Consider the following 20,833-nt stretch of genomic DNA (forward strand, 5'->3'; position numbering starts at 1 on the left):
GAGTGGAGCATGTACTGTATGCTGAAAAATGTTGCCCAACTGGCTGCTTAGAAGTTTGAAGACATCTCTGTAAGTCTCTGTAAGTAAGGCTGGGGCCGGAATTGAACTCACGACCTGTGCACGGTGAGGCAGACGTGCTAACCAGTCGATCACCGTGCCACCCTACACTTTTCTTATTTATTTTTATTAATGTTTTGTCTAACGGTACCAATCCTCCTCAAGTGTGTAGCTAGCATTTGTGGAATTTTGGGGGTTGATGGAGCGTTACAGAACACTATACTGTATCGTCTTTTGTCGCCATCTCCTGGTCAGTAAGAAAATGCTGCTGGCGACAACTTCCGGGGATCCAAAACAAATACGAGCAGTTTTTCGATTTGTGTCCTATTTATCTTTTAGAAACAAAACAAATCGAAACTGTCCCTAGACTTTACCTTACTCGTTCTTTATAACAAACGAGAAAATCAAGCTAGATTTCAATTTTGGTGTTTCTAATTAAAAAAGAAAATCAAATAACGAGTCGTTTTTGTATTTTTAATAACTGCTCCTCAAAATTTGATATTCAAAGCCCGAGAGAGATACGGACCCAACAAAGATTAACAGGCCTTTGCCGATCAACTGTACACACGTTACACACACGTTAGAATTGTCGCCATTTTACTTGGGCGGGTCTATCCTGTCAATGCTACAGGGATACCAAAATGGAAATCCAGGGGCTTTCTGATGCCCAAAACATCCAATCGCAACATGGCGCCCCGCGCTCAGACCTGTCGTCTGGTTTGGGGCCAGTTAGTGGGTCAATATTTCGTTTTCCTTCCCCCCAAAACGAAACGGATCTTCAGTTGGAATCGTCTGAATGTGGAAACCAGAACAGCAGACCAAGGACATATCCGCTTCTCCTACTGGCGGAAAATGGTAGAGAGGTGGATTTGTCGCCAGTCAACAAGCCGCAACTCGGCGACAAAACAATTATCCTCGAGGATATACAGAACGGGGAACTTCGTAACGTGAACACAACAGAGGAAGACGGCGAGAACCCCAGCTGTACGTCGAACAGTTCCGACCGGAGAGCTGGATCAGAAAACGCGGATTCGACATTGCAAATGGCGCTGCTTCGACCCGGAGGGGAAGAGGAACCGACGCTTGAGCAGCAGCTAACGTTACCATTTCCAGTTTTACGGCATCAGCGTGGGAACGGAGCCTCTCAGCAGCCGTCACTGGCCAGCCACAACCTCACTGGCGTGGATAAAATCACATCAAAGGAGAGTAAAAACAACGCCAAAGAGCTGTATTTAGTTTTCAATGTAATTCAGGATGATAAGAATTGTGAGGGAAACAAACATCAACTGGACTCCTCGTCTAAAATGTTGGACAAAATGAAAAGACGAGGACGTGAGTGCTTGCAAGCTACTTCTTGTGAGACTATGGACTTCGTAAACGCAAGTAATGTTCTTCATTGCTGTTCCAATGAACAGCAGGATCGCTCAGATACATTGGATTCGAAAAAAACAGAGGCTGTGAATAATTTTGAGAACGGTTCTTCAACTAAGGTCGGTACCAAACAAACAGACTATTACCGTACCGTCGAAGACGTTGTTTTGACAAACAAATATGGCGAGAAGATATGTGGCCAGATATGTACCGAAAACAGCGAAGGGAAGGCGTTACGAGAGCTTTCGTTGCAGGCTCGCAATGATGGTTTAATTTCTACAAATCTGGACATTGTGGAAACTATCGAGGCCTCACAGTTAATTCTGGACTCTGCTGCACTTGATAACAATGCAAAGCCAAGCAGTCATCCCTCAGGACAGGATGCAAATGCAACCTTTTCTGGAACCATAATGATAAACAATCAGACCGTAATAGTGACCATAGAGAATGGAACATTAACTCTAGCTGCCCAGTCTGACGGATATGTTCACAAAGAGGATGATTTGGTCACCTTAAAGGAGCATTTAGGAATGAAAGGTCATGAAGACATTGTTCTTCTCAACTATGATAGTGGCACCAAAGCAATCGGGAAGATCAGCACATTGTCAGTCACCAACCTCCAGGAAGAGGCCAGGCCAGGGTCATCCATATGCGACTCTGAAATGTCTCTACTGGACAACATATCTTTGCCCACCCTGAGTACCTCTCTTCATTCCTGCCCTATTGTCAAGCATGAGGCAGGTGCCCAGCATGAAATCACTGAAGCTGATTTGGTTACCTCGTCGCCTCAACCTTCACTAACAAACAAAGGCTCTAAATGTGGACCCCTTTTCCGGCCCAACAAGGTAATAGCTGTTTCTTTTGCGTGCCCGGAAATGGGATGCTCCTGTACATTTGACACACGGCAAAAACTGAAGGTTCACCTCCTGAACCATGCTGAAGATCCCCGCCCCTACCAATGCACGGTGGAAGGCTGCGGCTGGGCTTTTGCAACATCCTACAAACTCAAGCGGCACCTTCAGTCCCATAACAAGCAACGGCCACATACCTGTCATTTTGAAGGCTGTGGTCGATGTTTCACCACGGTCTACAACCTTAAGGCTCATACCAAAGTCCATGAGCAGGATGATGCCTTCGTCTGTGAGGTCTGCAATGAGAGGTTTCGCAGTGCAACACGACTTGGCAATCACCAGAGGGTCCACTTTGAGCCACAGAGGCCCCATAAGTGTGAATTCCCAGGTAACACATTTGTAATTATGCAAAGCCGCACCTAACTCTACACGGTATGTTTCTGTCTCTATTAGTTCAAGCAGTGGTGGTGTACGATTACAACGTCCTGCTCACAGGTGTAATTGTTGACAGAGATAAAAAATTATAATAGAAAAACTTATATCCGGTACTGTGTACTGTTGCATCGTAATGAAGCACACTCTTTGTATCACAATACTCTTGAGATGAATATGTGCATGGAATTCTGTAGTACAGGCTCTTCCAAATGCTTTCAAATCCTCACACTAATGAGAAAATTGTTTCCTTTCATACTGTGTTTTGCTGTTGTTGGACATGTCAGAACATAGGCATTTGAAATTAAAACTGATAGTGTGCCCAAATGAAAGTCCCAGGCGATAATCACTAAAGGACACAGAAAAAATGGCTGAAAAAGTGAAGCAAATCATCATTTAGTATCTGTGTCAAAAGCTCAGGACAAAAGTATCTGTGATACGATCTGTAAATAAGTTACGAACAGCCATCGCACACATGAACCCTTCAAGAAAACGAATTTCCTGGGAGAAAATAAATAAATAAATGAGTGGATCGTGTGGGAATTACCACTGAACAAGGACAAAGGTTCTGGGTTATTTGTTTTTTATTAATGTCAATGAATGAAGTGGTAAAAGTTATTTTTGAAAGATCAGGAATAGTTGAAACGATTCTCTTGCACAGTTGGACTTGGATTAGCGTGTGGCGAAAATGAAGAACTTTTTGCAATCGAGACTTTCTTTGGTCTTGTTCAGTTTTGCTTGTCATGTAATGGACAGGGTGAGGAGTCAAAGTCAGCTTAATTTTCAAATATGCTCAATGTACAACATACAACACAGATTAAATTTCTTTCAGTGCATTAAAAGCTCACCCAGCTAAAAATAAGGGCAGAAAAAACTGAACTGTATAAAAAGGGCATAAATATATAAATATAAACCAATAGCAATCAACAGACAACCACGGGTACTTGTGGTTATTGCGGGTTAAAGTTAAGCGGTGCATTAAGTGCAATAAGCGGATGTCAAATGCTGATGGGAGAGTCACAGTCTGTGGCAGGAGGCAGGGATAGAGAGGAGATATTTGTAACCCTTGGTCCACTGTACGATATTCTGAAATCGTATTTCATTATCACAGCATGTGCATTCATTTCATGATTCACCACCTTTACGTTTTAGTGCAACAGCAGAGTGTCCAATGTTCCTTATCCAAAACAATATTTTTGGAGCTCTCCACACGCTTCATATCATACAATAAATAAATAGAGAGCAACCCAAAAAGAGAGGAGAAGAGAAGACCGCTAACTGTTGGTGACCCCAAATATAACCGTGTCCCAAGTTTTCAAAAGTATGTTCTACATTAACCGTAGCTTTACAAATGTATAATTAGTGTAATTTGTGATGGGACTTGTCTTCTGCACTACATTAATGCTTCTATTTCTTTGTTAAGGGTGTGAGAAAACTTTCATCACCTTCAGTGCTCTCTACTCACACAACCGGACTCACTTCAGAGAAATGGGCCATTTTACCTGCACTTACCCAGGATGTGCCAAGATGTATGACAAGGCTTGTCGCCTCAAGATCCATTTGCGAAGCCACACCGGTAAGTTGATGCTTGATAAGAGTTGGAATAAAGATGACTTGAATGGAGCAAAAGCCAATCCATGATGGGGATTAGTTTGAGCGAAAAGGTGTCAAATCTCATTTTTGTAGTGGGCCACATCTTAGTTTTGGTTTCCCTCGGAGGGCTGTTTAAAATTGTTAAAACCATATTCAGATATTGTCACCTCATCACATTATTACTCACACGATACACAATTGCTCCTGCAATTGATTGTTTCATGCAATATATTGTGAACAACAAATTAAATTTGATATCAGGAGTAATTGAAAATTGCTACACACCAAGTGTAAAGTGGCTTCCTCTTCCACAAAAAGGTTGATGGAAGTGACCCCCGTACCGTAACCACCAGCTTCAATCACAGGACTGAAAGAGACAAATAAGTGAGCTATCTAGAGGGAACTAATTTTAGGTCTTTAATTACTGCTGTGGCTCTGATTGTGTGGAGTGGGTGAGAGGTAGGGTTACGTGCATGCCAAAAATGGTGGCTCAAGGTGTCTGAGTGTTATTCTCTTTGTAGAGGTAGAACTTTTAATACAACTAAAATGGCAAGAATCATTTGAATGTAGCCTCTCCACCATAACCGTACCCCTTTTACATTTCCACCGATACTGTTCCCATTTCAAATTCCCGACTTTACCGAATTCAGTTTATATTTGCCGATTTTGCTGAGAACTTCATTATAACGACCAGTTTTTCCCCACAAAATAGTGAAAAGGCCTTCGTTACAACAAGCAGTGGGAAGCAAAGTGCAGCCACGACCTTGCTTATGAACAAAATGTACAAAGCGAGATTCCCCTCCGTTGCTTAGCAATGCAACTGATCGACTCGTAAATGGTTGTACTTCTCGAAACAGGGCACACATGGTCTGAAAATATGTCTGGTAAATGGAAGCAAATCTCGCTGTCTGTGCAGGCTGAAATTGTCTCTCATTTTCGAAAGGGAGCTCAGCCGAAACTACAAATTGGCAAAGTCCACGATTTCGACAATCATCCGCTATAGCAACAAAATTATGGCAGAGTCCGAGGCTAACAGATTGAAAGATGATCGTAAACGGTTTGGGGCGCGACACCTCCTGAACTGGAGAAGACACTTTTCGTTTGCTGGCTGTTTTCAGAGATGAAGTAGGAATGCTACAGTTGTTTATTTCATGTCTAAAAAAATCTTTTTCCTTTATACTATATACCAGGGGTGTCAAACAAATTTTTTATCACAGGCCGCTTCGGAGTTACGGCTTCCCTCGGCAAAATCTCAACGTTATTTCTTACCCATGACAATTTTACATTTTGGTACAGATTTCAGCAAGAATCATGATAGTTGACACACATGATTTGCTCCCGCGGGCCACATAAAATGACGTGGGGGCCCGGATCTGGCCCCCGGGCCTCGACTTTGACACCTGTGCCATATACACATATTTGGTATTGACATGTTAATACTGTATTACATGTTCATGGTTTTTCATCTCTAAATGTTCATGGTAAATGGCCTGTCATTTACATTAAACATTTCTATCTCAGGTACTCAAAGCGCTTTATACTGTGACCTCACTCACATACTAATGATGCAGGATCAGGAGCAACTGGGGGTCCAGTATCTTGCTCAAAATATATTAGACATCGTAGTTGGCAGCCTCTTTATTGGAAATGGTTACAACGAACTACCGTTATAGCGTACAGATTCGCGATGTCCCTCAAGGTACATTGTAACAAGGTTCGACTAATAATAATAATAATAATAATAATAAAAATATTGTACAGTCCCACAGACATAAACTTCCGCAGGAGGGACCGGGAAGAAAAAGAAAAAAGGAGCTAATCAGCAAACAGAATGCCGGCAAAAGCAGAGTGAAGGCAGCAAGCTGCCCAACCTTTTCTGACCGTCGATCTACTTTTCAAGCAACCAACCTTCTGCAATTCACCCGTTACCGCACGTGCACGCATACGCGCATGCACGCACATGATGAGCAACCGCAATAACGGACCCTAACATGAACAAAACAGAAAAATAAAGTAGATACAAGAGTTTGTGGAAAGAAAATCACCGCCTACCTTAGAAGAGACCGGATGCAGAGGCATGGGACGCACTTTTGCAGCATGCCAAGTGCAGTAATATTACTATCGTAGCTCACGTGTACCGTTTTAAAATGCTTCTCCTGGCGTTCCAGATTCCCATTCCTTGCCAGTGCCGTCGGTGAATTGCAGATTAAGCAAACTTTGAATGAGAAAAATTGCTTGAAGGCTGCAATTGCAGACTGCTGACCCTTAACAACTTCCGGTGATGCAGGTCATGCACCACCGTAGGTTAAAGGTGACCTGCTTTTAAACTCCATTTTATTCTTTTAATACTTTTTGTTGTGAAAGTGAAACATATCGGATAATTAGGATCCAGTGTACACTAACACAAAAATATATACCGTAAATTCCGGGCTGCAGACCGCACCTGATTAAGAGCCGCATGCTCAGATTTATGAAGAAAAATCAATTTTGTAACTATATGCGCCGCACCGTACTATAAACCGCTGGCCAATGAGTAGGCGGGGGTTTGCTTCTGCATCCCTGCCGCCGTGGAGTACCTCTGGGTGAGGCGGCTGACGCGGTCCCCCGCTGAACCCCCGCACAAAAAAACCTGCAAAATTTCTTCAGGTTAAAATCTCCATATTTTTATGAGCATGATAAATGCATTTGCACAACGAAATTACGCCGAAACACATATTGAGAGGCCAGACAAAGAGAGATCTTGATGTGCATTTGCGTAATTACGAGGAGAAATACTGCAGCCCACTAGGCTTTAAATAGAATAATGCAAATCATATAAATGGGAAAAAATATATGAAATTATTTCTATAGTCAGCCGCTTAAAAATGATCATCGTTGGCAGCTTTAGGCCCGATGCTGCACGGCTCAAAACACAGGTAAAATGTGTTCTCTCGTGGCCGCTTGTTTTCAGTATGATGGGGGGGGGGGTCACCTTTTTTAATTACAGTCCGAGTGAGAGGCAAATCAAATATCAGAGCGTCTTCGTCCATATTTATTATTTCATCTGGGCTGATGGAATTCTCCGCTATCTTTGTTTGTGTGAATGTGCGTAACGAAGCAAGTTTGTCCTCGTAATTGGGAGGGAGCTGCTGACACAACGTCGTGTGTGCCCTAATAGACAGGCTTTTCCGTTTCATGAATCTATAACACCACGACAGCCCACCATTAAAAGCTTTGGTTGTCTTTTTACACTGGCTCAGTTCTTCTTGCCGGAGCCTCCACCTTCGCACCATCGACTCGTCTATGCCAAGATTACGGGCAGCAGCTTGATTTCCTTCTCTAACTGCCAGAGTGATCGCTTTTAGTTTAAAAGCTGCATCATATGCTTTTCGTCTGGTATTCTCCATGCTGATCAGGGTTAGAAGAAAGACTGAAATAAGGAAGTTGTGATTACCGGTAATCATACAATTTCATTGGACCCCTGTGTACTACTCATTCATTTTATTGGTAGACTGTTGCCAGGTAACACATTTTTCCCCGCGACGGCAAAAGTGCGTAAGTTGTGATGAGTCATACAATCTCATTGGACCTCAGTGGACTCATTCATTTTAATAGTCCATGTTTTTCCCGCGATGGAAAAAAAAATTAAAAAGCCGCTTCATATTACACGCCGCAGTGTTGAAAGTGTGGGAAAAAAGTAGTGGTTTGTAATCCGGAATTTACGGTAATATAAATATCACACACACACACAGACACACATCTTTTTTTTTGTGTGTTTTTTTTTTCCCCTCCGTTTCCCCCAACTCCCCTCGTGATCCACTTGGGAACAGTGTACGATCGATCGGTTGGGCACACTGCGAGCAGGAAGCTTGTTCAAGACATTGAGTGGGCCATTCCTTGAACCACGAGTTGCTTTTGAGTGATACGACAGATTGCTTAACCTGACGAAACCTGTAACCTGACATGCACCAGAGACAGTCCTCCACCTTTGCAAATGCACACTGGCCTCATTAATACAACCAGTACAACCAAAATCTGATTTGGATGCAGTTTTTCTTGATAAATCAAATATATTTTTCCTTCTGACCACCACAGGCACACTTTAAGATATATGCAATATTGTCATTGAAAATGCAAGTTTCATTTTAAGAACATCTCTTTTCCCCCTTTCCAGGTGAGCGGCCATTTGTTTGTGACTCTGATGGGTGTGGCTGGTCCTTTACAAGTATGTCAAAATTGCTGCGTCACAAACGGTAAGTAAGCTTTCACTTTTCGGAACACATTATGCTCAGGGGTGCACATATCCGTCAATACACTGTAAAGGTGCGCCAGATGAAAGAGAGTGAATGCACTCATCTGCATGCCTAAAATTGCCACAAATAATTGCCTTTGGAAACAATTCAAAGGGTGTGGACGGCGACATACAGGCACAAGAAATTGACAAGAAATTTTAATTTAGTTTTAGTTGTTGTCTTGAAACTAATATTAAAGTATTTGTCCACTTTTAGACGATGAAAGAGAGCAATAACTAAATTCATAATTTATATAGATGATGTTCTCCTTCAGCATACATTAAAACCGTTATACAGAAAAGTATAACACCTATTTGTAAGTGTAGTTTAACATGCAATACACACATGTAACACAACTCTATAAAACATTGTTTCAAGGAAAAATGCCAATATTATGCTATAAAATTTTGCAATTAGTATTCAACAAAACAAGAACAGCAGAAAAATTTGAATAATTGCCCCAGATTAATTACAATGAATGTAACCATGTTTGAAAATTAATCTAAATAAAGTGCAGTGCGCAGTCCTCATCGTGGTACGGGGTAAACTTCTGTAAATGTCTTTTTTTAATGAAACGTTGGGATGATTTTGGGTCATTTTATATGGGAAAAAATGCTATATTGCTGCATTTTACAGGACTGAAATGTGAAAGACATGTCAATATTCACCCATAAATGCAAACATTTCCATCAACATTGACGTACAGATCTTCACAGCAACAATGGATCCTTTCAATTTGTCTGCTACGAGGAGAGTTTCTTTTTCGATTTGCTTACAAGTTTCAGTCAAAAACATCCCTAAATAAGGTCATACAGGTAGAAATTACTAGGTGTGCTCCTCGTGGGCTCCCCAAAATAACTTGTTTCAAACTGCATCATTTACCCCCAAAAACTCAACTTAAATAGCACAAATCAAATGTTACTGTTGTGAAGAGCAGTGTAGGCAGTAAAATAGGTCATGTACTTTCGCCAGCAACTCTGTTCTTGACAAATTATGTTAAAGTAAGGGGGATTGTAGAGGCATTTGAAGTGCAAATAATTTTCCCCCTCCCCCAACAAGATGGCTGCTCCTTGTTAGGTTGTTCGTGGAGGACAAGCTTGGTCTCAGATTTCGCATTATCTCGTTCAGCTGTTAAAACAAATTCGTAGCGATTAGTCAACATGTTTTGGACGTCAGAACAGTGTGAGGTACGGCCGAACGATTTAATATATTTATTACATTTTTTTCTTTTCAGGGTCAATTTTTTTTTTCCCAACAAACCGAAACAATCTTGGTAACAATTAAACAACATCAGATCGATTATACACTATAGCTGGGATCCTTCAAGGACCATAGGAATAGCCCAAGGGCCTGTTCCAAGAATTGCTCACCAGTGATGGGACATTGTGATTTTCTAGAAATGTTGTACAAGGGATCATTTGAAAATGTAAACTGCCATAGATTTCTCAGCATCTCCATATTTATTGCGAGATATCATGAATAATAATAGTAATATTCATTTATGTCTTCACATAAATTAATAATATTATGAATGATAACACAATAATATATGATTAAATATAGTTTGAGCACTATTTTAGGAGTGTGGATCAAACTGGTAGCCAAGATGTAGCCAAGAAGTAGCTCTCAGTTTCTAAAAGGCTAGTGACCCCTGCATTATTTGTTATGAAAGTAAAGGTAGATGGTGCAAAAATATGCACATAAAAAAATATTTCACCATTACAGCCTTTCCTGTGAACTAAACAGTTTGCAATTTCCAGACTTAACTTCAAAGATCCCATTTTCTCATTCATATGTGCACTTGATCTTGTTGCAATGCCTTTCTTAAAAAAAAAAAAAAGTCACTGACCACTGTCCCCCTTTCTCTGTTGAGCAGAAAACATGATGACGATCGGCGCTTCATCTGCACCGAAGAGGGTTGTGGGAAATCCTTTACCCGAGCAGAGCATCTCAAAGGTCACAGTATCACCCACCTCGGCACCAAGCCCTTTCAGTGCCATGCCGAAGGTAGAGTCTTCAACCAATCAAATTTGATTATCATCAATAATCTACGGTTTCAAATAGAAAATTACATTACTTTCCAAATTTGCTGGAGCCAGTTCAAGGTGGGCATTCTGTTTTGTATACAACATGCGTACATAATAAATGTAGGTTTCACTAGGGATGCATGATAAATAGGGTTTTTTTCCCTTCCAGTAACGGACAACTTCCTGCTTCTCCAAACTGATACTGATAACCCACAAATATATTTGTTTTGCAGGTTAAAAGAATAAAACATTTCAATACCACTTCCTACTAATGTAGTGGTGTCAACAACAACATACAGTCTTATGTTTACTCCTTCCTGAACTCTTGTCACTTCAGATGGTGAGGTGCAATCTCAAAAGCTGATGCGTATCAGAGCCTTTTTGCAAAGTTGGTCGTCTTTAGTTATCACCCTCACTTGAGTTTCATTTGAGAGAGAGAGAGAGAGAGAGAGAGAGAGAGAGAGAGAGAGAGAGAGAAAAAGTCACTCATACAATTATTTACTTAGCATTTTCATGTGAAGACATTTTCAAGGACCAAATACATGCACTTCAGCAAGCCGCGGGTGTATGTATTCCAACAAGTACAGTAGGAGACAGCTTCAAAACGTTTGCTATCCATCCATCCATTTCATGCACCACGTATACTCACTATTAGGCATTAGCTTAGCTAGGCTCGGCAGCCCCACTTTCCTTTTGTATACGTTGCCTCCGCCGCCGCCGACGGCATCTGCCAGGCCCAACAACAATCCATGGAGGTCCCGCTGGTTGCCCTGTCTCGTCCGGAATATTGAAAGTATGGCGTAAAGTCGTACGGTCTCGTCATTTTGTACTCTAATCCAATGTTGATTATGTCCACACTATTATAGTACCCAGCAAAGAAGGAAAAAGTATTGTTCAAGTGAAAAAGGAACGGCTCAGTTCCCATCACACTCTGGTATTTGAGCACTCTGGCGGCATGTGATGCAATTTTTTTCCCCCCACTGCATCAATCAGATAATTATCAGTCTGATAGTTATGGTGCATCCCTACACTTAATGATGATTTCATGTGGAGGTGTATGCTTTTATCTGACTTTGACCAGTCAGGTGCAATCTAAAATGCGCATCGCCATCCAATAGGAGAAGGTTATCTTTGAGGCATTACGAACACAAAATAACTTCATTAGATAAAATACATTGAACCTGCTGATTTTTTTCACATGAGAAAAAAAAAATCTCAACCAAAATATGATATTGTAAAATAATGTGGATATGTCCAATGTGTGAAAAGCCTCAGCAGTAAGTTGTATTTGTTTCCAATATTTTAAAAAAAATGTTGGACTCCCACCTCTTTACTGGGTCATCAAACAAGACGATAAATCCACCGGGAGCACGAATAAATGATGACCAGTATAATTTTCTCATCTCATGAGTCAACTCTCTCCTTCATTTCATCTGGTTTATGAATTGTGTGTTTACACACGATGCCACCAAACAGTTGTCACCGTTTAATTAGCCCGACTGACTGCTTACAATTTTGAAGACACCTGTGATGTTAATTACTCGACACACCTTGCTTGAAAATGTCCCAATGTTTTTTTTTTGGTTTGTTTGTTTGAAACGTTACTATAATTTTTGCCCTGGCTTGTTTTTTATTTAAATTTTACTTTTTAAATCGAACCAAAATTAAAATGCAATTTGTATTTATTTTTTTCTTTCATTAGCAAAGGGGTGGGCGGCCTGTGGTTAGCGTGTCGACCTCACAGTGCAGAGGTCGTGGGTTCGATCCCGGTTCCGGCCTTCCTGTGTGGAGTTTGCATGTTCTCCCTGGGCCTGTGTGGGTTTTCTCCGGGTACCCCGGTTTCCTCCCACATTTCAAATACATGCATGGCAGGTTAATAAAACACTCAAAATTGTCCCTAGGTGTGAGTGTGAGTGTGGATGGTTGTTCGTCTCTGTGTGCCCTGCGATTGTCTGGCAACCGTTTCAGGGTGTCCCCCGCCTAATGCCCGAAGATGGCTGGGAGAGGCTCCAGCACACCCCGCGACCCTTGTGAGGATAAAGCGGATCGGAAAATGGATGGATAGCAAAGGGGTAGAATTTTCTCCATATGTCTGCATTTCCTAATGTTGGCAATTTTCCTTTCTTCTCTGTTCTTCAGGTTGTAATGCAAAATTTTCAGCTCGCAGCAGCCTCTACATCCACACTAAGAAACATAAGCAGGACGCCAGCACCCTTCGGACTCGGTGTCCTGTGTCCAACTGCTCCAAACACTTTTCCTCCCGGAGCACTCTGAAGAGTCACATGCTTAAGCAACACCAACTTAGCCCTGGTCAGTAAGCATTTGTGTTGCCCTCATTGTGTTTGTAGATTCTCGCTCATCTAGGTGGTGTTAATCAACAAAAATTTGAGTGGGGACAACTGGAGGTTTTTGTTTGTTGACAGTGGCTTCTTCAGTTCAACGGTTTTAGATGCGAAGTCTCCCTTCTTTTGCTCGTAGAAATTGGGAGTAATCGTAATGGGGATGTTGTTGCTCATCTTTTGGATTCAAGGTGAAGTATGTTCAACAAACTAAAAAAATTCAGATGCCTCAAACCTTTATGGATATTGATTTCATTATTCAACTGCATACACAAAATACAACTATTTTGAAGATGGGATTGATTTTCCTTTTTGTTTCACAATTGTTTTTTGTGTTTCTGTGTAACTCAGGAATGCAAGAAGCTTTCATCTTGTCTTGAGTTTTAACAAAGATGAACCCTCTTCCTTCCCAGATGTTATGAACCAAATGGAGACCACACCTACCCTGACTCCCAGCAGTGAGCTTATTAGCCCCACTCCAGGAACAGTTTCCGGGTCAAGCATTGCTGGGAGTGACCAGCTGACTAACTTGGACTTAAGCTCACTTTTCTCGAATGTGTCTGGAACCACGACATCTCCTGTTGGTATTGGTGTTGGGGTTCCTGTTGGTGGGAGCAACTCAAACTCCAGTGGCACTTTCACGATGGACCTCTCCCTGGTCAGTTCAGGCATCCTCACTTTTGACCCATCCTCGGGTGGCACAGCTCTTTGCACTTCTAACAGCACCACGGTGGCCAGGCCTGTGGACCCTCTCATCCTGGCACCCGGAATTGAAATGGGTCCTCATCACAGTTTAGGTGGCACAGTCGGGGATGTCCTACCCCCTCAGGGAACCCTCAATCTCGATGATGTGCAGAGCGTCACACCAGAGGCGCTGGGAGCGCTTGCGTCTCTGTCCATGCAGGGTCACAGTTCCCTAACTGACCCCACACTTCACCACCCACTTGGCTCCTCCGGTGCTCTTGGCGTAGAACCTGCAGCCTCCTTGGCAGTTGCCCCCGTTTCAGAACTGTTGCCCTCACCCGCAAAGATGGAAGAAGTGGGTGGCCAGGGAGGGGCTGGGACTCTTAGTTGTGTCGAAGTACCAGGTAGTCAAGATGGAGGAAAGGTTCTAACGCAGTTTGTTTTCCCTGGTCGCAGCAGCAGCTTAAGCTTGCCGAAAGACATAGAGATCAATGCAGTGTCACACAGCAGTTTCTCGGTGAGACACTTTTTTTTTAAAATAAGAAAATGTGTGATTAATAGGTCATGTTCTCAGTCGTGTTGTGATGTGTATATTGAATCAGTATCCATAAAACAGTTTTTGTGCAGGCTTAGATAAAGGTATACATGCAAGATTCGATTTTAATGGATTATTAAACGTGTGAAGTACAACACACGTAATTTATTTTGAGACTGCTTGCAAACAGAAACAGTTTTCCCATTCAATGGAAAGGAAGCAGAATTAGTTCCTCGCCCTGAACAAAGTTATAATTATTAATAAGAAGAAGGAAACCTTTATTTGTCTCACAATGGAGAAATTCCCAATTTACAGCAGCAAATTTATGAAAGGAAGAAAGTAGAAGAACAAAAAGTACAGGAGCTGCTGTCAAGGCACCCTTTTTGTATTTTTTATTTTTTTTGTACTGGGTTTATAGTTCAAAAGGCAAAAAATCTATGAACTCTATCGCCTCTTATACCTTGTGAATAGTACAGAGCACATGACAACCATTTTTATGTTAAGCATATTTCTTTTTTTTTTTCATAATGCTTCAGTACTGCAATAGGAATTCTGGTTAGCATCTTAAAAGTGCTAATAATAATAATTAATAGTGGAGCCATACTGAGGGGTATAATCTACAGCAAAAAACAAAGCTACCTGAAAAACATGACCCTGCAAGCTAACAATATTTCCACTGTGCAAACGAAAGTACAGCTGAGTGTTCCGCATGGGTGCTACGGTTCACAAACTAAAGTTAGGAACCGATTTGTTTAAAAAATATTGTTTGTAAACCGTGATTGGAAATTCTACTGTGACAGATTTTTGGCCTTGTATGTTAGCGTGGGTTTCCTATACGGTGTGTTTGGTTAATCTTTGGTTTGCTTAAGACATACAGGTACGCAGTGACCGAAATGATCTTTTTTCTTTTTTTTTTCCAGAATGGCGGCTCTGCAAGGACTGACTACAGAGCTATTCAGTTGGCCAAGAAAAGGAAGCAGATTTGCCCTATCGTCTCTGGTAACACAAACACAGATTATTGTTCACTATAATTTGAAGCACCCCACGAAATCTGTCTTTTGCAAAACTTAAAATGACATGCGAACATGCTAATTGTCTTTCTTATTTCAATTCAGGGGTCTCGGGAGCAACTCAGAGAAAAGCAAAAGGAGCTAAATCCACTCCATCTAATGCTCGCTATAATGAAGTAGCTGCAGCATCTTATGGAAGCCTGAATCTGCGGGACTCTATCACTGGTGCTCAATTTGTCCAAATTCAGCTACTACAGGTGAGATGTCATGTGAATACAGGCTACCAACATATTGTAAAATTAAAAAATAAAATAAAAAACCTATTCTAAAGAACTCCGTTGCTGTGCCTGATTTCTGGCGTAAGATATTTTTGGTCAAGACCCGCCCTACAGGTGTGTCTTGTTAATAAACTAAACAAAACATAGTTTTGGGATTAAAATGGCGATCTCAAGACAATCGGATTTTGTGATCATCAAAGGCGTGGTTTTTTTCTAAACTAACTTGCTCTGCACATTTTCTGTGGGCGCCGCCAATAGTACGGTGCCAATCTTTCCCTTCACGTAACTATGGCAGAAGGGAGTCAGTTGTCACATGCCCATATTAATTGGTGGGGCCCTACTTTTTAAAATTAATTTAGCTTTCGTAAGCTTCCCAATTATAGTCGGTGGCCATTTTTGTCAAATGTGTGTATTTTAGGTACAATCTAATCTCACTTGTTTTAGGGTCATACAAATACATTTATCTTAATATACTTCGATGCCAAAGGGGAAGATTAAGATATCCTTTATTTGTCCCGCAATGGGGAAATACAACAAGAAGTCAAAATTCGCTGAACCTATCAACTATACAGCATGCCGTCTGTATAAGTCGCAACAAAAAAAATCCATCATGAAGGGGGGGGGGGGGGGGGCCTAATTCCAGAGCTGCCAAATTTTACAGATTGTCCGGATTTATTGTTGAATGAAAATCACTGAGCACATGCCACGTTATGCCCGTAACATTGAATGTTATTGATCTTAAAAAAGAGAATTTTCTGCCAAGAATGTGACTCAGCCAACCTGACTTCTGGCACATATTCTTTTTCTTTTATTGATTAAGCATCACTGTATTTCAAAAAAATGTTCCCAAAATCCACATAAATGCAAAGGAAGTGGCCAAATACACATGCAAAGTTCATTATACCCAATTCTAATGAAGTTGGGACGTTGTGATAAACATAAATATATACAGAATACAATGATGAGCAAATCATCTTCACCCTATTGAATTGAATCCACTACAGAGCAAAGATATTTCATCTTCAATCTGATAGAATTTGTTTTTAGTAAATGATTATTAACTTTGAATTTTATGGCTACAACACATTCGGAAAAAGCTGGAACAGGTGGCAAAAAAGAGAAAGTTGAAGAATGCTCATCAAACATCTGTCTGAAATATCCCATGAGTGAACTGGGAACAGGTCAGGTGGGTGCCATGATTGGGTAAAAAAGGAGCTACTCTGAATTGCTCGGTCATTCACAAGCAAAGGTGGGGCAAGGTTCAATCTTCAATCTTAATTGTTGAAGCAAAATCTTTTTCATAGACGCCACTGCTTATTTGAGCAAGACAATGCCAAACCACAATGTGCACATCTTACAATAGCGTGGCTTCGTTGTAAAAGAGTGCGGGTACTGCTTGCCTGCAGTCCGGACCCGTCTCCCATTGAAAATGAGTACCGTATTTTCCGCTCTATAGGGCGCACCAAAAAGTCTTCCATTTTCTTAAAAGCTCACCGAGCACCTTAAAATCCGGTGCGTCTTGTGCATGGTCATTACGATAATACGTCGACTCCAAGATGGCTCCTTCCTGGAGACATTCTTCCAATGTTATAACTTGCTGTTGGTTCAGTGAACTGTGTCGCTGCTTTATTAAATAAGTTTGTTTTGCAGCTCCAAAAAGAAGAGAGCTGTGGTGTTATTTTTTTTAAAAAGTCTCAACAAATACAGGTACATCTTTGTCTGTCTCCGTGCCTTCTTCCGTTCGACTCGAGAGGCGTTCAAGACCGCCTCCAAAAAACGTAAACTAACGATTGCTTCAATGATTTTTTAATAATACATCAAAACTGAAAAGCAAGCAAGGATATCACAAAATAAATTCTATAGCCCCCCCTACAGAATTTATATTGTGATTTCATCGTTTGTGAATACACAACAAAGGAATAAATAACTACGACTGACATCTGATCATACTGTTGGAGCTACGATTAAGGAAATGCCAATGCGTTTTTCGGAGGCGGTCATGAATGCCTCTCGAGTTGACCGGAAGAAAAGAAGGCACGGAGACGGACAAACACGCACCGGTATTTGTTGAAAAAAGGAGAGCTGTGGTTGTGGGGTTTTTTTTTTGGTTTTTTTTAACGCAGACTTTATTAATGGTTTTCACAGTCTCAACAAATACATGTACTGTACGTCTTTGTCGGTCTCCATGCCTTCTCTTCCGTTCCACTCGAGAGGGGTTCATGGCTGCCTCCGAAAAACGTAAATTAATTATTACTTCAATGAAACCACGAAGAAAATCAAGTGAGGAAATCACAAAATAATTTCTGTAGGGGGGATATAGAATTTATTTTGTGATTTCTTCGCTTGATTTTCTGTTTTGATGCATTATTTTCAATTTTCGTAGTTTCATTGTACAGTACAGTAATAGTTAATTTACGTTTTTCAGAGGCGGTCATGAACGCCTCTCGAGTTGAACAGACGCCTCTCGAGTTGAATGGAGGGAGCGTAGCACCATCTAGTGGAGGCATTGTAACTTGCGCCTTATAATGCAAAGTGTCCAATGTATGAAAAAAATGTACAAAATAGCCATTCAGAAGGTGCGCCTCATAATCCAGTGCGTCTTTCAGTGCGGAAAATACGGTAGGGCATTGTGAAGCATAAAATATGACAACAGAGACTCCGGGATTATTGAGCAGTTGAAGCTGTAGATCAAGCAAGGATGGGAAAGAATTCTACAGACAAAGCTTCAACAATTAGTTTCTTTCTTTCCCAAACTTTGAGGCATATATTTTTAAAACTCAAGCATAAAAATATAATTGTGACTGATATTGACTATGGTCTGTCTATTTTTGTTTTCAGGATAACCCCAGCAGTGATAATGATCTAGCTTTTCAGCTCAGCTCTCAGCCATCCCCCTCTCACTCTCAGCTCACTGTTGACCTTCCTGTCAATATTTTACAGGTATGTTGTTGTTTTTGTCAAAATGATATTCATTAAAATTAAAAGCATGCATTTGAAATAAAAACATTTTCATTGGGTGTAATTTTATGGAAAATGTAATATTAAACTGGAATGGAATTTGAAAACGTATGTCACTTCTGCAAATTGACAACCATGTGATGCAAAAAAAAAAAAAAACGTTCCCCTTTTTGAGTTAACTTTTGATTCAGACCAGTCAACATTTTCCTTTTTTTTTCATACAGGAAACCACGGTAAGCACAGAGGAAAATAGTGGGTCTGATGACTCTCAGTTCACAGGAAGCACAATCAACCTTCAAGACCTTGAGTGACCTACCACTTTTCTTTCCATGCCACTGTACACTGTTTACATAAGAAAAATGCAGCCAAGATTGACTAATCATTTATATGCCATTTATCTGACTTCAGTAGAATGTTGATTTTCAAGATCCACCCATTCATTTCCTACTGTTGTTCAAGGTCAAAGGTAAAATCAAGCCTAATCCCAATTATCATTGTCTAAGAGCCAGGGTTCGCCCAATACCATTAACAATGCACTCCTCGAAAAGAGGTGCAATGGAGCCTTTGCTTCCCATTGAGAACGGTTCCCCCAAATTTTAGATACTTAGCCGAAATCAAGCCAGAGCTCGCTAAAGTAAAGCAAAGCAGCATATGATCCCTGAGTCATTGTGACATCAATGAAAAGCGGCAATTAAAAATGAACTTCATACCTGAATCATTGGCTACTATCATTTTTTTCCAATCCATGTGCATTCAAATAGATCCCTGCCAACACGAATTGAGATGTTTTCTTCATGTTTGTTTACATCAATGGCGTCTTTATCTTCGTGCTACTTCACTTTGCATGTCACAGTTTGCTGTTTACTCTCTATTTGCCTTACAACTGACATCATACACGTCCATGTTTTAATAATTTTCACAATTTCCATTTCTCAAATGTGAACTTTTATCGGGCAACAGCGGGATGTTTGAAAATTATTTCATGTGTTACGGATGTTGATTTGTTGTATTTGGAGCTGTTATTAAATCAGTGAGCCAAACACATACTAATAAAACAATTAAAAGCACTGTCACTGTTGTGTTTCTTAAGAGGTTGTGTTTTTCAGCAGAACACAGAACCAGACAAAGAAATGCCCCAAAGATCTACATTACCAAATTGAGAAACACTCCTTGTGTGGTAAATTTAACACTGAGCGGTGCGGGCAAATGGAATACAATTTGCGGAGGATCGGGACCAGGCTGTCCGAGGATGATCTTACATTAATTGTTGCCTATTTTGAAAGACTGTTTATTAGACAATAATGAGGAAAAAAGGGTAGTTTGGGTAGGTATAACTTGGATTTCTTTTTTTATGCCTTGTTGCAAGTTTATATCTGCTTATTAATAGGCAGGGTTAGTTGACTCATAGTTTCATTTATTGCATCGCTCATGATTAAGTCAAGTCAAATTTATTTGTGTCGCTTTTAATCACAGAAAAGTCTCTTCGGGCCTCCTATGCAGTGGCGGTTCGGGGGGGGGGGGGCAACGGGGGCCAGTGCCCCTGTAGCACCGATTCTGGCCCCCCCCTGTTGCCCCCCCTCCGAGCGCAGATTACGCAGTCGTGCCGAGTCGCCGACGCGAAAGGTGGAACCAAAAGGCGTGATTTAACATTCTAGTCGGACCCTTTAGTGCGCTGCGCCATTTAAAATGAGCGGGAAAATGAGAAGCAGTCCGCAGAGAAGGAAGTTACGTGTGTGTGTGTGTGCGCGCGCGTGTTTGTGTGTGTGTGTGTAACTTTTTTAGTCTCCCTTTTTATTTTAATTTTTATTTAACAGGATCAATATATAAGACATTGCCTTTTAAATTTTGGATAATTATATGCATGTAAAACATCTAGCTTCAGTGTATTTGCAATTTTTGTCCCCGGCAGGCTGGTACCATATCATCCCCTGGCTTGAATATTCTCAACAGACGTATTGTTACGCTTGCAGACATTTTAGCCCTCCTAATACTGTTTTTTTCTCATCACTGTAATGTTATGACTACAATTTCAAAGTCTGAAGAAATAAAAAGTCAAATAAGATTTCGAATCTGTCTTTTTAGCCCTGGGTTGAATGTGCCCCCCCATCAAAACCCCTGGCCTCAGCCCGGCCCCCTCAGTGAAATTGATCCAGAACCGCCCCTGCTCCTATGCCCATAGTTCACAAATATTAACGATACTGTAGCCCCTGATCTTGACCCCCAGCAGGGCGAGGAAAAACTAAAATAAATAAATAAATAAAAATCTGGGGAAAAATGAGAAACTTCGAAAAGGGGCTGACCTTTCAGGAGTTTGTGAAGATGACGTAGAACAGACAAAGAATTGCATGGCTGCTGCTGGCTCTGTTTACTCTTTCAGTCAATAACACCTTAATAAATTAGCGATTGTATTTTTTGCGTTGTTTTGTG

The 20,833-nt window shown here is 41.0% G+C and overlaps 1 protein-coding gene across 1 annotated transcript; it reads left to right on the plus strand.

Moving 5' to 3' along the window:
- The first annotated feature begins 681 nt into the window (after nucleotides 1-681).
- LOC147200828 (zinc finger protein ZXDC) lies at nucleotides 682-19,473 on the plus strand. The gene is made up of 10 exons (XM_086117945.1): nucleotides 682-2,667; nucleotides 4,135-4,287; nucleotides 8,458-8,536; nucleotides 10,452-10,582; nucleotides 12,742-12,912; nucleotides 13,355-14,142; nucleotides 15,081-15,159; nucleotides 15,276-15,427; nucleotides 18,287-18,388; nucleotides 18,631-19,473. Exons 1-10 carry the CDS (start codon nucleotides 699-701, stop codon nucleotides 18,715-18,717), a joined length of 3,711 nt encoding a protein of 1,236 aa, XP_085974071.1. The 5' UTR covers nucleotides 682-698; the 3' UTR covers nucleotides 18,718-19,473.
- The last annotated feature ends 1,360 nt before the right edge of the window (nucleotides 19,474-20,833 follow it).

Source organism: Hippocampus guttulatus, chromosome 8, assembly GCF_054856545.1.
Source record: "Hippocampus guttulatus isolate MCC_2025c chromosome 8, RoL_Hgut_1.0, whole genome shotgun sequence".
Lineage (NCBI taxonomy): Eukaryota > Metazoa > Chordata > Actinopteri > Syngnathiformes > Syngnathidae > Hippocampus > Hippocampus guttulatus.

Excerpts from the sequence above, each read along its gene's own strand:
- LOC147200828 (XM_086117945.1), top strand. The coding sequence starts at position 699 with ATGGAAATCCAGGGGCTTTCTGATGCCCAAAACATCCAATCGCAACAT. Across the intron at positions 14,143-15,080 it reads TGTCACACAGCAGTTTCTCG|AATGGCGGCTCTGCAAGGAC; the intron begins GTGAGACACTTT and ends TTTTTTTTCCAG. Across the intron at positions 15,428-18,286 it reads TCCAAATTCAGCTACTACAG|GATAACCCCAGCAGTGATAA; the intron begins GTGAGATGTCAT and ends TTTTGTTTTCAG.